The sequence below is a fragment of the Limulus polyphemus genome, unplaced genomic scaffold (assembly GCF_000517525.1).
Source record: "Limulus polyphemus unplaced genomic scaffold, Limulus_polyphemus-2.1.2 Scaffold647, whole genome shotgun sequence".
Taxonomy (NCBI): domain Eukaryota; kingdom Metazoa; phylum Arthropoda; class Merostomata; order Xiphosura; family Limulidae; genus Limulus; species Limulus polyphemus.
In genome coordinates this window covers 454,963-470,479 of record NW_013666257.1, presented here as the reverse complement: position 1 = coordinate 470,479, position 15,517 = coordinate 454,963, and the positions used below count along the sequence as shown (strand labels likewise).

General features: G+C 31.5%; 2 protein-coding genes across 2 annotated transcripts in view; both read right to left on the bottom strand.

Moving 5' to 3' along the window:
• The window catches only part of LOC106459678 (sodium- and chloride-dependent GABA transporter ine-like), a 34,629-nt gene extending 28,973 nt beyond the window's left edge, over window positions 1-5,656 (bottom strand). The window contains exons 1-2 of the mRNA XM_022386212.1: window positions 5,480-5,656; window positions 2,435-3,019 (exon numbers count right to left, since the gene is read on the bottom strand). Of these exons, the coding sequence (XP_022241920.1) occupies window positions 2,435-2,912 (478 nt within the window). The 5' untranslated portion in view covers window positions 2,913-3,019; window positions 5,480-5,656. The remainder of the gene's footprint in view (window positions 1-2,434; window positions 3,020-5,479) is intronic.
• A 3,013-nt stretch (window positions 5,657-8,669) lies between these two features.
• The window catches only part of LOC106459677 (phosphatidylinositol 4-kinase alpha-like), a 78,483-nt gene continuing 71,635 nt past the window's right edge, over window positions 8,670-15,517 (bottom strand). The window contains exons 44-47 of the mRNA XM_013919318.2: window positions 15,001-15,126; window positions 14,148-14,268; window positions 13,497-13,656; window positions 8,670-11,308 (exon numbers count right to left, since the gene is read on the bottom strand). Coding sequence (XP_013774772.1) covers window positions 11,083-11,308; window positions 13,497-13,656; window positions 14,148-14,268; window positions 15,001-15,126 — 633 coding nt within the window. The 3' untranslated portion in view covers window positions 8,670-11,082. The remainder of the gene's footprint in view (window positions 11,309-13,496; window positions 13,657-14,147; window positions 14,269-15,000; window positions 15,127-15,517) is intronic.

Sequence of the window (15,517 nt, the reverse complement as noted above, 5' to 3'; positions counted from 1 at the left end):
CTGTTGACAAGGTAGGCAACTTAAATTTGTACCCCCCCCCCCAAAAAAAAATTATTACATGTTATTAAATCTGTTATAAATACAAAAGACTTATGCATTTCTGTTTAAGTCTTTTATAATAATCATTTAAAACTTCCTCCTATAGAGCCAAATAAATTAATTTCTTATTATATATTTTCAGTCATGACAGTAACAAACATCAGAATATATATATATATAGGTAGGGGGGGGCATTCCTGGTGATCAGTGTATTTCTAGACAAGTCCTTCAGTGGAGTATGGGACCAAGAAGCCATACAAGATTGACTACAAGGTACTAATGTTCACTTGTAATTCATTTGTGTATGATAACAAATTGTCAACAGTAAGTTCGTGTAGATGCCTGTTTAGTTTTTTCAGCCTCAAAAAAATTCAAACTTCTTATACCAGAATACACACAAATATTTACTTGCTATAGAAAATGTTTTAATGTATATCCATTTTATAACAATGTGTTTTAATTTTTCAGACATCCTACATCTGGTGACGATCATGTTGGTACGTCTAGCCCAATGTGAGGTCTTCGATGCTCAAAAGAAAGAAGCAGGAGTGACTTGCAGTGGACACCCATGAGGATCTCATCAGAATCACTGGAAATGGACCAGCTCTCCAGACCTTTAATGCTGAGGCCTGGAATAACTCAAACAAGAGGGCAACAAGAAAGATACAAAGCCTGGTCTGAATGAAACTATGAGGACATAGTGGATTTGAAAAACAGTGTTTGAGTTAGAAAAAAACAGTATGCTATATTGTCTGATTGGATATATATCAAAATTAAGACTTGAAATACAATATGTTGTTGTTGTTTTTTTCTTTTATAGGTTTAAGGGAAGCTTGCCACCACAAATCTTTTCTGGACACTAAAATTTTCATTCGGCAACAAATTTTTCATGTTGACGGCCACATAGCACAGGTTTAAAAGCTAAGCTTGGAGAGATGAGAGGATAAAAAAATATCTGACAATAACAGCAGATAAGATACACAACATCTTACAATAACAGCAGATGAGACATACTACCTTACAATCACAGCAAATACAACACAAACATAATGTCATATAGTAATAACAGATGAGCCACATCTCATGATAACAGAAGATAAGACAATATTTTACAATAGCAGCAGATAAGATGCACAAACAAAATTGTATTCTTAAGCAGGTATTTAGAGCACATTAAGCCTACATAAATAACAAAACCCAAATTATAAAAAATTAGACTCGGAAAGATAAGTTGGAGATTGAGTAACACCAGCCATGTGATCAAAGGCTAATCAAATTTCTCAAAATTAATAAGATAACATTAAAGGACAACACGGGACCTTTTGGTCCATCTAGGCCATCCTACCCACTAAATTAAACACTAAAAGAACCCAAAGCTAGCTCTTATCATGCAAATATTTATCAAACATTTCGTAAAACTCTTAAATTAACTGAATACACCACATCCAAAGTTAAAAATTAAACATTAAAACTTAAAAAAAAAGCTGCTATATATATCTTAACTAGCTGTTTTAGTTGAAAATTTTACCATTCCAGATTACTTACAGCTAATAAATATGTTACAAGTCAGATAACTTGATTTTCTGTAATAAATCATAACAAATTTCAAGTATTTTAGTTCTTGAAAGCAATTTATACAATTTAATATCCATAAACTGTATCAAAAAACTAAAAGTTCAATGCACTCTAATATGAAATGCCCACAGAAGGTCAGCTTACAATAAACAAAACTACACAAGACAAACTGACTAGCTTTTGCTGAACAAACAACAAAAGTCAAGATCAATGAATGTCAAGAGATTTTTACAATTGGTAAAAATGCAAGTGCAAATTAAGAATGAGAATATTGGTATTTAAACCTACATTTTTGAGGGGGAGGAATTGTTTGTTTTATATTTGAGGTTAGATACTACAAATGGCAGTCAATATGCAAGGTAGGGGTTGCAATCTATAAATGCCTTTCTAGTATTATCTCTTAAGGTTAGTACATGTTTCAAACTGACATCATAATGTAGTTTAGAGATTGAAAATTAACAGAACTCTAATCATCATTAAGAATTTTACACACAATTTTGTCAAAACAATAAATACAAGTTTAAATATAGTTAAACTTGCACCAGTATTAGGAAACAAAAAAGTACTATAACTCTAGTTTCCACTAGTTCTTTTAGAACTACGATTTGGTTTAAGATTTTCCCTGTTGTACTATCCATATGTAATTCTACATTATTTTATCATTACATACTTCATAGTTTTCAAAGTTTGAACAGTTGTTATCGAAATGTTTTTATTTTTTTTACGTACTGTGATTCTTTTTACTCATAGCTACTGCAAATTTAGTTTAAACTTATACTAATATTTTTGCCTTTTAAACGTACATGTATGAATTCCTTACCTCCACCATTCATATAACAAAAATATGGAAACCTCCAAATGTTTCCTAATCCCAAGGCGTGAGAAACACTGAAAAATAAAAAATCTAATTTTCTGTTCCAAGAGGGTTGATAATCTGTACTTGATGTTACACTTTGGGTTGTACTGCCATCAGAATCTGAATTCACTTCCTGGGAGTTAAGAAAATCACCAAACTGTTTAAGTTCTGGATAGGAATGAGAAAATCTTCTTTCACTCGGGACAGGAGCATGACTTGTAGTGAACGAAAGAGGTTCAGTGTACCTCATAGCACAAGATAGATCACATGAGAAATTTCTACGTGGGGAACCAGACTGGGACTTGGTGACTGATGTTTCCTGAGAGCCAACTGCTAACATTGTTTGTGCTCGTGGTATTACTAGGCCAGACTGACTACGGGAAATGAGCATGTTTTGATCCAGAGTTTCTGGTTTTTCCATCGTAAATCCAATAGGTGTCATATCAACACCAAGTTAAGGAAATCAAGTTACCTTGGTTTAAATACAACAGTCACATCTCTAACACTAAAACACTCTCGGTATTCTTGATGTTACAACATGTCTGTTCCCTTAAAGTAAAAATAAATAAATTATTATGAGCTATATGTATTAAGGAACAAACATAAAACACTTTATCAAATTCAAAGTAGTTCCTTCTTTAACTGTATTGCTTATTCACATATTTACTACTGAAAAGCTAAGCAACAAATTTTTGAAAGCACTGTATAAATATAAAAGAAAGGCTAGCACCAGAGTCTGTGGATGTTACTAGGTAAAAAGGTTTCTATATAATCCAGTTTCAAGAGAAAAGTAATAGCTTTCATTCAATTTCATGACAAGAGTCAGTCACCCTCATGTGTAAAAACATCTGTAAAGTAAGAAACACACAAGGAAATAGTACACAGTCAAGAGAGATTTATTGATATTGGTGTAATCACTCCATTCTTAGCTTCTTATACTTCATCTGGATTTTTATTTTAATCAAACTTAAGATGTTTCTATTGTTTTTAAGATTAAATTTTCATGAGTACTCAACAGATTTGTAACGGTGTCATGCATATATGTACAAGGACAACAAACAGATGGAAGACCACTCAACCTGTCTGCATTTAATCTTTCATCTTTTTTGAAATGTTATAACTGGATAAATTATTATATAAAGAATTGACCAGTATCTTCTGGACAGAAACTATGAAGTGGCAAGTCTTACACATTTGAAGAGAATACTTTTTACAACAGCCAATCTCTGTCTAAATGTTAGTATTGCGTGTACTTTATGAGATTTTTATAATATAAATTCAGACTACTGAATTAAACTTTAAATGCAAAGAGACATAAGATTTCACACAAAAATCTTACAATGGATTCTAAAGATATTCTGCAAAAAACCTGATAGTGTATAATGTAGTACCGTACAGTTTTCTTTTCCAAAAAAAATTTGTATACCTTCCACTACTGTCAATGGTAACTCATTCCACAATATAAGATTAGAAAAATAAAACTTTCTAATTAGAGCTAATCCTGTCTTTCCCAAATCTTAAAAAATTTTGTGGCTTATATGATTCAGCCATGTTAAACCAGAATGTTAGACAGAAATCTGTTCAACTTCCAATTTAAAACTCAGCGATGGTTCATGCACTCTAAAATGTGTTTAACACACTATCATTCCATGCATTTTACATCTGACAAAAATAAACATTGTCATTATTTCCAACAATGGACCCAAAAAGTTATTTTAAACTAATTCAGAGATATGCTTCAGGCATACTACAACTAATTTCAAACATAGTTTATCTTACAAAATTCAATACATTTGTTATTTCACTATTCCAACCTTAGCTACCAATTTATTATTGTCATTTGTATGTCTTATTTACATTTTGTGAATAGCCATTAGAAAACTGCACTTTAACAAATATTGACTAAATCAAACTTTAGGTTACACAGGCCCCAACTAAATATCTTAATGACAAATGTATCCATATACTTAACTAATGCTATCACAATCAGTTGTCAAACTAGTGACTGGCAATTCTACTTTCTTATAAAAAATAAATACATTTCAAAGCTTGCTAGTTTAAGTAGTTATCAACTTCCTTTCTATTGTACTGATCATTAGGTTAGTTTGTTCTTTAATACTTTTTTGTAAAGAATCATACAATTCATTAGTAACAATCCAAGATTTACTGCAAAGTATGAATAATCCTAAGTCATCAATACTTTGAAACATTAAATTTAAAGATGTGATGACTATAAGTGATGACTATGTGTTATGTAAATAATTGGCTCTGATATTAATAGTAGGGCTTGCGAGCCCTACTGAGTAGCACTTCTAAGTTCAATTACTATTGCTTTTAGAGCTTTAAATCGTAAATGATTAAGTAGTAGTGTGTAAATTATTCACAACATACATTATCAATATAATATCATTATTAATATTATGTAGTTATTAGCCTAATGTACATTATCAACATAATATCATTATTAATATCATGTAGTTATTACCCTAACGAATATTATCAACATAATATCATTATTAATATTATGTAGTTATTACCCTAACGAATATTATCAATATAATATCATTAATATTATGTAGTTATTACCCTAACGAATATTATCAATATATTATCATTATTAATATTATGTAGTTATTACCCTAACGAATATTATCAATATAATATCATTATTAATATTATGTAGTTATTAGTTCAGGCTAACAATAATTTAGGAAGGTAACGCTAAAATTATAAGTCAACTATTAAACTAACTAGTCACTATAATTTGTACAAAGTTCTTCTTTCCAACTTATTTATTCTGATATAAATATTGTTATTAAACAATTTAGTATTACTACATGTATTAAAGTACAAGAATAGTGGGAGAAATACTACTGACACTAGTAATAGGCAAGATACAGAGCAGTTAATGTATTAAATAACTAACGATAAACAATTTCAGTTTCACAGGTTTGATGTATTTAAATTTCAAATTCAATATATTATATATACAATAATAATATTATATACTCTACTCTTCGCGAACTTGATCCGTTAAAGAACGGCGAAAATGTTTCTCTTGAATCGTAAATAAAATATAAACACGGAATCCAAATGACCGATTTACTATGTTTCTTACTATTATTCAACAATCAACATACATTATATAGAATGCTTCTACAATAAAGCAGCACACTACTACATAGTACTAGCAATATTATAAACTATTATAGTTATAGTAACAGTAAGACTGCAAATAAATTGATGACCTTTACAAGCCCAGCGATACTAGCGACACTCATAGAAGGCGATTAAATTTCAAATATTTTAAATGTTTCGAAGCAGGATATGTAGAAAATCGTTTTTTTTTCCTTCTTCCTTTTTAAAATCATGCGACCTTCAGCTTTAGGAAAGAAAAAAAAATGCTCTTGATTTTATCTCAGCATTTTAGTTTGCACATTCATCTTTATTTTAAGAAACTTCACTGAAAATCAGTAGTAACAATTAGGAGTAAAAGGATATTTTCTTTATTAATTGGGCGATAATACGAAAAATCAAACTAAACAGCAATTCCGAAACATGATGAGCGAAAAACAGAACTAAATCACAATCTTCCATAAATAAATAACGATAACAAAGATAATCAGACAATAAGCGGTGCATTTTAGAGTAGGTGTAAAAGATACTGCTGGTATCAGTGACAGTAATTTATCCCCTCTCACAAAAGGCATGCATAAATACAATTTTTAACAAACAAAAAGCGAATAGAAATACTAGTATCCGTATAACGGACTTTTCACTCAATCCACTGGTAGGAACATCATCGTCACAACGACACCAACAGAATACATTGGACAAAGATATTCACCAAAAAACACAGAAAGAATCCCCCACCCCTTAGTTCAGCACTCAGATTACTACTGGTTATAACAAATTTAGACACCGGAATAAACAGAAGTAACAGAAAGGCAGTCTGTAAGGGTCTCAGGTATTACTGATAATTCTTAGAATATTGTAGTAGTTACAGTTGAACTGATTTTTTACAAGTATCAGATAGTTAGATCTGCAAAAAGAAAGAGCATATTCGAACAGGAAATATGTGGAGTACTGTACTTAATAACTTGATTGAATTTCATATTGTATGTAAAATAAGGAAATTTAACAACTGTGATGAAATAAAGAAAAACCTTTATTTCTACAATTAGAGATATAGAAAGCACAGTTTGCGTACTTGCGCAGTCGATACTTCTATTAGGCTGTATTTACTCCCACACCTTTCACTATATTAGAATTGATCTCTGTAAACTTAAAATACGATGATCTCGAAATAGCGTCTTTACTTGATGATCTCCTAGTAGAAATGAAACAAGAAAGCATGCTTCAATTCTACAGATAATTTGTTTTATTTGTCCAGTCGATAATATCACCTTGTGACCCTGGATCTCTCACAGCGTTGGTCAGCTGTAACACACAAAAATTGTAAATTTGGCCCGCAAAGGATATTACAGTCGCTGATCCTTTCAACATGGACGCTATATGCTACTGCTATATTTCTTCAGGCAAAAAATATACACTATCTACTATAGAGAAGAGAGAGAAAAAACCTAGAAAAAGACAACCTCGACGACTTTCTGCACCACGTGATTATGCTAAAACAGCATAGAAACTAATTAACCAAAAAATGTAAAGACTTCCTATATAACTAAAACCAGCTGTTGTATTTTTAGATGAACTGATTTTCCCACAAGTATCAGCAATTTAGATCCGTTAACAACAGCAGATTCGACCAAGAAATAAGGAGAATAATCTGTGTTTGATAACTTGACTGAGTTTTATGATTCGTGAGAAATAAACAAATTGGACACGTTTGGAGAATAGCGAAGACGATTTTTATTTAGAAACAAGTGTGAGTACCCACATATACAAGTGGATGATCGCCTCTACTGGATCACTGAATAGTTCATTCAAGATTAATCACTGCTAAACTAGTTACAATGAATACCAAGTAGAACTGAATAGATTGGTTGATTGTAACATCTGAACAATGTTACGTTGACCAGCAAAAGATATTACAGTCGCTAATTCTTTCAATACGGATGATATACATTACTACAATTTCCTCTTGGGCACAACAGACATAACCTTCTGTACAAAACAAAGCAACTAGAAGAAGCCACTCTTCTGGACCACGTGTTTATGCTAAAACTGTATAAAAATAAATGAACTAAAAATGTTTTAAATTTGTATATAACCAAAGTAGTTAGAAAACATACTTATCACATTCTTGTTTGTTTTTGAATTTCGCGCAAAGCTACACGAGGACTATCTGCGCTAGCTGTCCCTAATTTAGCAGTAAAAGACTAAAGGGAAGGCAGTTAGTCATCACCACCCACCGCCAACTCTTGGGCTACTCTTTTACCAACGAATTGTGGGATTGACCCTCACATTATAACGCCCCCACAGTTGAAAGGGCGAGCATGTTTGATGGGAGGGGGATTCGAACCCGCGACCCACAGATTGCGAGTTGAGCGCCCTAACCACCTGGCCATGCCAGGCCCCATCCAGCATCTGTTCCCATACTTATAAATTGGCTAAATTTCTCGTTCCTATGCTAAATTTACACTTAAAGGTTCCTTTTCTTTTGCACAAGAAATTGTTAAAATTACTAATGCTGATCAGTATATACTCTTTAGTTTTGACATTGAATCTTTATTCACAAACATTCCACTTGAGGAAACAATACAAATAGTCTGAAACGAACTTTTCCCTCGCAAAAATGAAATATGCGCAAACTTTAACAGTCAACAGTTCGAAGAATTACGTAACCTTGCCCTCAAGGATAATCACTTTGTCTTCAACAGTCAGCTATATAAACAAATAGATGGTGTGGTAATGGGGTCACCTATAGGACCGACTCTCGCTAACGCATTCCTTTGTTACTGTGAGCGGTTTTGGTTAGACACCTGTCCTGCCGAATATGAACCGACCTTATACATAAAGTATGTTTATGACACGTTTTTACTCTTTCACATCAAACAATTCTTGAATTATTAAAACTTGAAACACCCTAAGATTAATCGTACTTGCGAAACTGAAAATAAATTGGTAAATTGCCTTTTCTTGATGTCCAAATCAGCAATTGGATAATCACTTTACAACAGCTGTTTATTGTAAAAAAACATATACAGGCTGATACATTCAATTTGACAGTTTTTATTCCAAACCCCTTTAAAGGTAGCCTTCCTTATACTCAGTCTATTCAACAAAGCATATAACATCTGCTCTAACCACCTCTCTCTCTCTTCATACCGAAATTACTAACCAACAGAATATTTAATAAATAATGGCTATCCCTTACATTTTATTCAAACTCTTACATGCAAATTCCTCTTTCACAAAATTGAACTCCCAAAGAAACCAAATACTGTAGAAAAATACCCATTAAGACTGATCATTCCTTTCTTAGGTAAACAAGTTTCATAGTGAAGTCACAAATTTGAAGAATAATGAAAACTTTTTATCCACAAGTAAAACTACATATGATATTTAAATTACCTTTTAAGATTCAAAACCTATTCAGATCTAAAGACCTATTGCCTATCCATATGATGTCTGTAATGCCACTTACTTTGGCAAGACTGTATACCAATTACACCTGCGAACATATGGGAGTACATTCCAGACCCGGCAAAAAACTATCACATCCTCCAGAGTGCAATTTGCACACATAGTAAACATATTGCAGCCACCCCATCTTGATTAATAATTTCAAAGTCATCTCATCTGGATCATCCAATATCGAACTTTTAATTAAAGAAAGTTTAGCTATTATGAATGAACTTCCAACTTCAAACAATAACACAGCCTTGCTACAGTTAAGCCTGTTTTGATAACTTGTATCATTTTGTTACAATTGTTGCATTTTTCTATTCTTTCCCATTTGTTGTTGTTTTTACTTGACTTCATCCTTTTATTCTGTATTGAAATTAATCTTTACATAATGTTTAAACTCTATAAATAGTTGGTACCTATTACTTTACCTTGTTAAACATAGCTTGCTGAAGATGGTTTATGTACATTTTAAAACGGTCGATGATTAAATGTTTGATACCATACACACATTGTTGTCGTTAATCTACTGTTTATCATTACACGATGTATCTGCCAGGATCTAAATTTCCTAATGCTTAGAAAAGCCTATACCAACTGAATCAAAAAGTAGGAATAATGGAGAAAATTATATTTTGAAAAGAGCATTATGCTGCCCCCATACTATAAGTGCTAATAGTGGAAACATCTCCATTATGAATTACTCTATTTATCTTAGCCTATCTGCTATGTCTGTGATATTTCGAAAGTTGGTTATAGGACAAAATAATCATATTGTGAATTAGATCCTTTTCATGAACTAAATTCACTTTCCATCTTTAATTTGTCGAGTTCATTCATATGAAGAGAAGTATGAAAACAAGTATGAATAAGGATATCAGGCATAAGATAATTTTATTAACTGATCTAGAATTTTACATATATTACTGGCCAGCAGTTCCTAATTTTATAATTTAGACATTACACTTTTTTACTATTGACAGTAAACAATTAGTAATAATTTTCTAATATATATATATATATATATATGTACATATGCTCATTGACTAGATAAAGAGCAGACATCTAACAAAAAATTGCAAGCTGTTTCTTAAAACAGCATGCTCTACAGACAACAACAATTAATACCAACTTGAATTAGCTTATTATATTTTAAAACATCAAAGTTTTCCTATGTATGACCAAGCATGGAATTGAACATGGATATCAGAGGTGGCAATAACAGCCAATTTAACCATTAACAAGTACTACACCTATACGGTTCTCTACAAATGATGTACAATAAGCATAAACATTAGTGAAAGGAGTAAAAATAAGGTTCTGAGATTGCTGACATGATGTGTATTATCACACAAATATAGAAAAAAAAACACCATATGAAGGAAGATGTATCTCTAAGGAAATCATTAATTTAACAGTTTAAAATTGGATAATCATCATAACTCTATACCCTAAACTAAACCATATTTTATAAAACAAATAAAGGAATCAATGTATCGTGTATAGTGCTGAATAAGATCACAAGTACATACACAAACAATTTTACACCTGTTGGAAGTTAAAAACACAACTTCAAGTAAAGATACCTCCAAAATCTAATGATAGTTCACTATAGTTGGAGCAAAGAATAATCAACTTCTTATAATATTAAAAGATTATGAATTCAGTAACATATAGAGATCTGAAGTATTAGGTGCTGTAAAGAACTTAATAAGAGATACGGTAATAATTTATACAAATGTTTGGTTTTAAAAACTATAGAGTTCTGATTACATCAGGTAAGTAATACAATCATAATGGTATGGGAAAATTGACAAAACTAAACCATATTTTATAAAACAAATAAAGGAATCAATGTATCGTGTATAGTGCTGATTAATGTTGCAGTAGGCATTAAGATATTTGGCAAGAGAATAGCTATAGTAAAAATTATGTATTAAACAATTGTGTAAGGTTTCTGGTAAAGCTACACATCAATTCAGCTCTTGTGACAGGTATACTAGTACTACTAACTTTAGATGTTTTCAGTAAGGGATCTGATTCTGATAATACTGGATCATATCGTAAGTACGAGTTCGGAAGTTAAGAAAAGAATCCCTAATGATCTTTATCATGTACTGGGCAGCATCTTTCTCACTGGCATCTGGTTGGAACCTGGTGTACAACTGTTTGATAGTCTGTCCACGAAAGCACGGAAGACGCGTATCCAGCATCAGAGTGACCATTGAAATCAAGGAATCTCTGTAAGGCCTAATGAAGGAAAAGAAATTCACAATAAAATATAACAACTTTGTTTCAACAATATTTAGTGAGCTAAAGTGACACAGTAAATATGCTGAAATAAAAAAAAAAGATTAATTAAATTAATTGTTATTATTTATCTAAAAACAACAACTGACAATTAATTTAATTCAGATAACTTAATGATGTGTCCATAAGCTTGCCAAAAATAATTGTGATATACTAGCATAAAATACCTGTTCTCTACTGCAGGATTCAAAAGGGTCAAAGAGTCCCCAATATACTGATCAAACTCCTTCATTATCCTTAATTTCTTTTATAGTTACCCCAAAAAGGTCTATACTCTCCCCCCAAAAAAAACAACAACAATACATTAGGACACCTGTTTGTAATACCTGAGCATGTGTGCCAAGTTTGTCCAGCTAGCTTGTGAGTGGGGGTATAAACAAATTCTAAAAAATTACATCTCCAGTATCCTTGGGGCAGAGGGTGGGGGTAAAGAACAAAAATTCTGATATGAGATTTGGGTTCAGAGACCTGAAAATCCTATTTTTAGGCCCTCATAATACCTAGGTGCTTTACAGGGGCATTTTAGCCTCCCTTGACACCTGCCAAGTTTAGTCCTAATAATACAAATACTGTAAGAAGAGTTAGATGGACATACATATAGGATAAAAATTTGTTAGTTTAACGTAATTTAAATAGGCTGAAAAAAATCTTTCCATGAACGAAGTCAGAGCTGGCTTCACGTGAGAATGATATAAAATCAGCATTCTCTTTCTTATGAGAATGCTCAATCACTATTAGAAGTATTAGAACGTGATATGAAGACATATTATGTTTTCTACCTGTTTTAGTGATATAAAAATTTTCAAAAATTGTTTGTTATTCAGATTGCATGCAGTTTTAGCATGAACATATGGTCCAGAAAGTCACTGAGATTGGTTTGTATGCAGTTTTAGCATGAACGTATGGTCCAGAAGTCATTGAGATTGACAATCTCAGTGACTTTCTGGACCATACGTTCATGCTAAAACTGCATACAAACCAATCTCAGTGACTTTCTGGACCATACGTTCATGCTAAAACTGCATACAAACCAATCTCAGTGACTTTCTGGACCATATATTCATGCTAAAACTGCATACAAACGCATACAAACCAATCTCAATGACTTTCTGGACCATATATTCATGCTAAAACTGCATACAAACAATTTTAGCATGAATGTATGGTCCAGAAGTCACTGAGATTGGTTTGTATGCAGTTTTAGCATGAATGTATGGTCCAGAAAGTCACTGAGATTGGTTTGTATCCAGTTTTAGCATGAATGTATGGTTCAGAAAGTCACTGAGATTGGTTTGTATCTAGTTTTAGCATGAATGTATGGTCCAGATTGTCACTGAGATTGGTTTGTATGCAGTTTTACCATGAACACATGGTCCAGAAAGTCACTGAGATTGGTTTGTATCCAGTTTTAGCATGAATGTATGGTCCAAAAAGTCATTGAGATTGGTTTGTATGCAGTTTTAGCATGAATGTATGGTCCAAAAAGTCACTGAGATTGGTCTGTATGCAGTTTTAGCATGAACGCATGATCCAAAAAGTCATTGAGATTGGTTTATATGCAGTTTTAACATGAACGCATGGTCCAGAAAGTCACTGAGATTGATTTGTATGCAGTTTTAACATAATTTTTGAAGATAGTTTTGATTTTTAGTAACTTTGTCCCGTCAGCTTCATTATTTTACACACATTAGAAAGACTTAGATAAGTTATCTGAGTCAGAATCACTCTCCTTATTTCTTGAATAAAACTGTTTTTATCTATCTGATTGCTAAGTTAATTTTTACCTGAAAATATTACATGGACTACATGGCCATATTACCCAAATTAATACAATATAACAAAAGAAGTGATGTTAAAATTGGTAAAGCATAAAGGCCTTTAAGGTACAGTGTTATAAACATAAAACTAACAGTTTTTAATACTTAAATCTTAATTAGCCAAATACCTATTTAAAATTTTAAAAAATAGCAACATAAATTTGATCTGGAGCTTTTGTATTGTATTATATGTTACTAGTTATTTGAAATTCATTTAAATTACACTAATTTATCTGATTGTACTGCACACTCCAATGTAAATTAACATGGAAAATTAATCTTTAAATATGGATAAAGTATGCTTCACATGCCTCACAGCAAGATAAGCCTGTACACACAGCTCCATGAACCAGCGGAAAGGTGCAGCCTCCATTTTGCCACCCATAATCATCACCATCTCATCGGTAAGCTTGATGTCAGGTTCAAATCCTAAGTTGCCACCAGGAGAACTCTCAAACATAAAGCCAAAATCTGAAAAGCCAAAGTTTTGATAATTTGGTTCTGAAATATTTTGTCACAATTTCTCTGCTCTTATAAAGGAATTACTTCTATTAAATAAATCTGGTGTAATAGTAGGGACACTCACAGAGGCTTAATGAAAAATGATAGCTTTGAGCTTCGTAATGGAATAAGCAGCAATAGAACTACGAGTTTACAATTTTATGAATTTCAAGAATTTTACATAAAAAAGTCATTTGAAAGCAGTATTTCTTTGCACTACTGATACAATATTACTAACATTTTGGAAGTAGCCACTTTCAGAAAAAATAAATCAATGTTATTTTTCATATTCAGAAGCCTGTTATAGGTTGCTACTGCATTTAGAGTATTACTACATTTTTTATTCCTCATTAAAAGCTTACTCAACAATTAGAGATAATAACAGGCTATTTTTGACTTTTTGAAATAAATGAAGACCATAACAAAGATGTGGACTGTCTATTATTTTAAAAAATACTCACCTATGTGGATTATATGACCATCCCCATCTAACATGATATTTCCATTGTGACGATCTTTGATCTGCAGCAGGAAACCTATTACACTATAAGCAGCCATGCTTTTGACAAAATTACGTCTAGCCTATGAGAAAGGGGGATAAACTGACTCATTTAACCATATAATCTCTTCTAGGCAACATGTTACAAAAAACATACACAAATCCTCTACTACACTGAATGCAAATATTTACACAGACTAATCATAATAAAGAAGTCTAACATTAAAGGCTTTAGGACAAATAAATCTATAAAAAATTCTACTTCTCAATTTTTTTAGTATTTTTAAAGCACGAAGCTACACAATGGGTTATCTGTTCCCTGACAACAACAGGTATCGAAACCCATTGTTTTGTATTATAAGCTCTGACAACAACAGGTATCGAAACCCATTGTTTTGTATTATAAGCTCTCAGACTTACAGTTGGGCTACTTCTCTAAATTAAAAAAAATTAATTAACAACATGGATGAATAAAAGGATATTCTAACAATAAAATATGATCTCATCTTAAAATTTCAAACAGTAAAATATGATCTTATCTTAAAGTAGATTTAAAAGCACTACTTGTATATTTAACAAAAATATTTAAAAATTATTTGATAATAATTTACTACAATTGCTAAAGATATTCAAACCTTTAGACAGAAATTACTGACAGATCTTTTTTTAAAAAGATTATATATTATTTTTGTAGTGAATACATTTCCAAAATTTGTTGAAGATTGCATTTAATAATTTTAATACTTAAATTTGATAATCTATAAGACAGTTAAAGCAAAAGTTTATAGTTAAGGGATTCACATATTAACCCTTACTTCCTGAAACTGTTGAGTGGACTCATCTCCATACTTCTTGATGAAGTACTCGTACATTCCTATGTCTGTCTGCCGCCCGAGCTGGTCACGCGATTTAGCATTTGGAACACACTCAATCACCCCACACTAACAAATTAAAGACAAGACAATTACAAAGTTCAGTCACAACACCTTATTTTTTAGTAATGATAATTAAAAATAAACGTAATTTTAGCAATTGTTAGAATTTTTAGTTTTTAGAAAATCAAAATTTTTTATATATATATATATAAGTACAAGGAATCAAATATATTTTGCTCAGGGAAGTGATTAATAAAAATGAAACAATATAGAAATATCTTTAAAATATTTTAAACTCTTTATTACTGTTAATTTAAAAAAATAAATAAAACACACACGTAAAAGAGGATAAAAACTGATATTTATACTTTACGTGTTTTTATTTACTTGTTTTAAATTAACAGTAATAAAAAGTTTTAAAATATTTTTATTATTGTTTCATTCATATACACACACA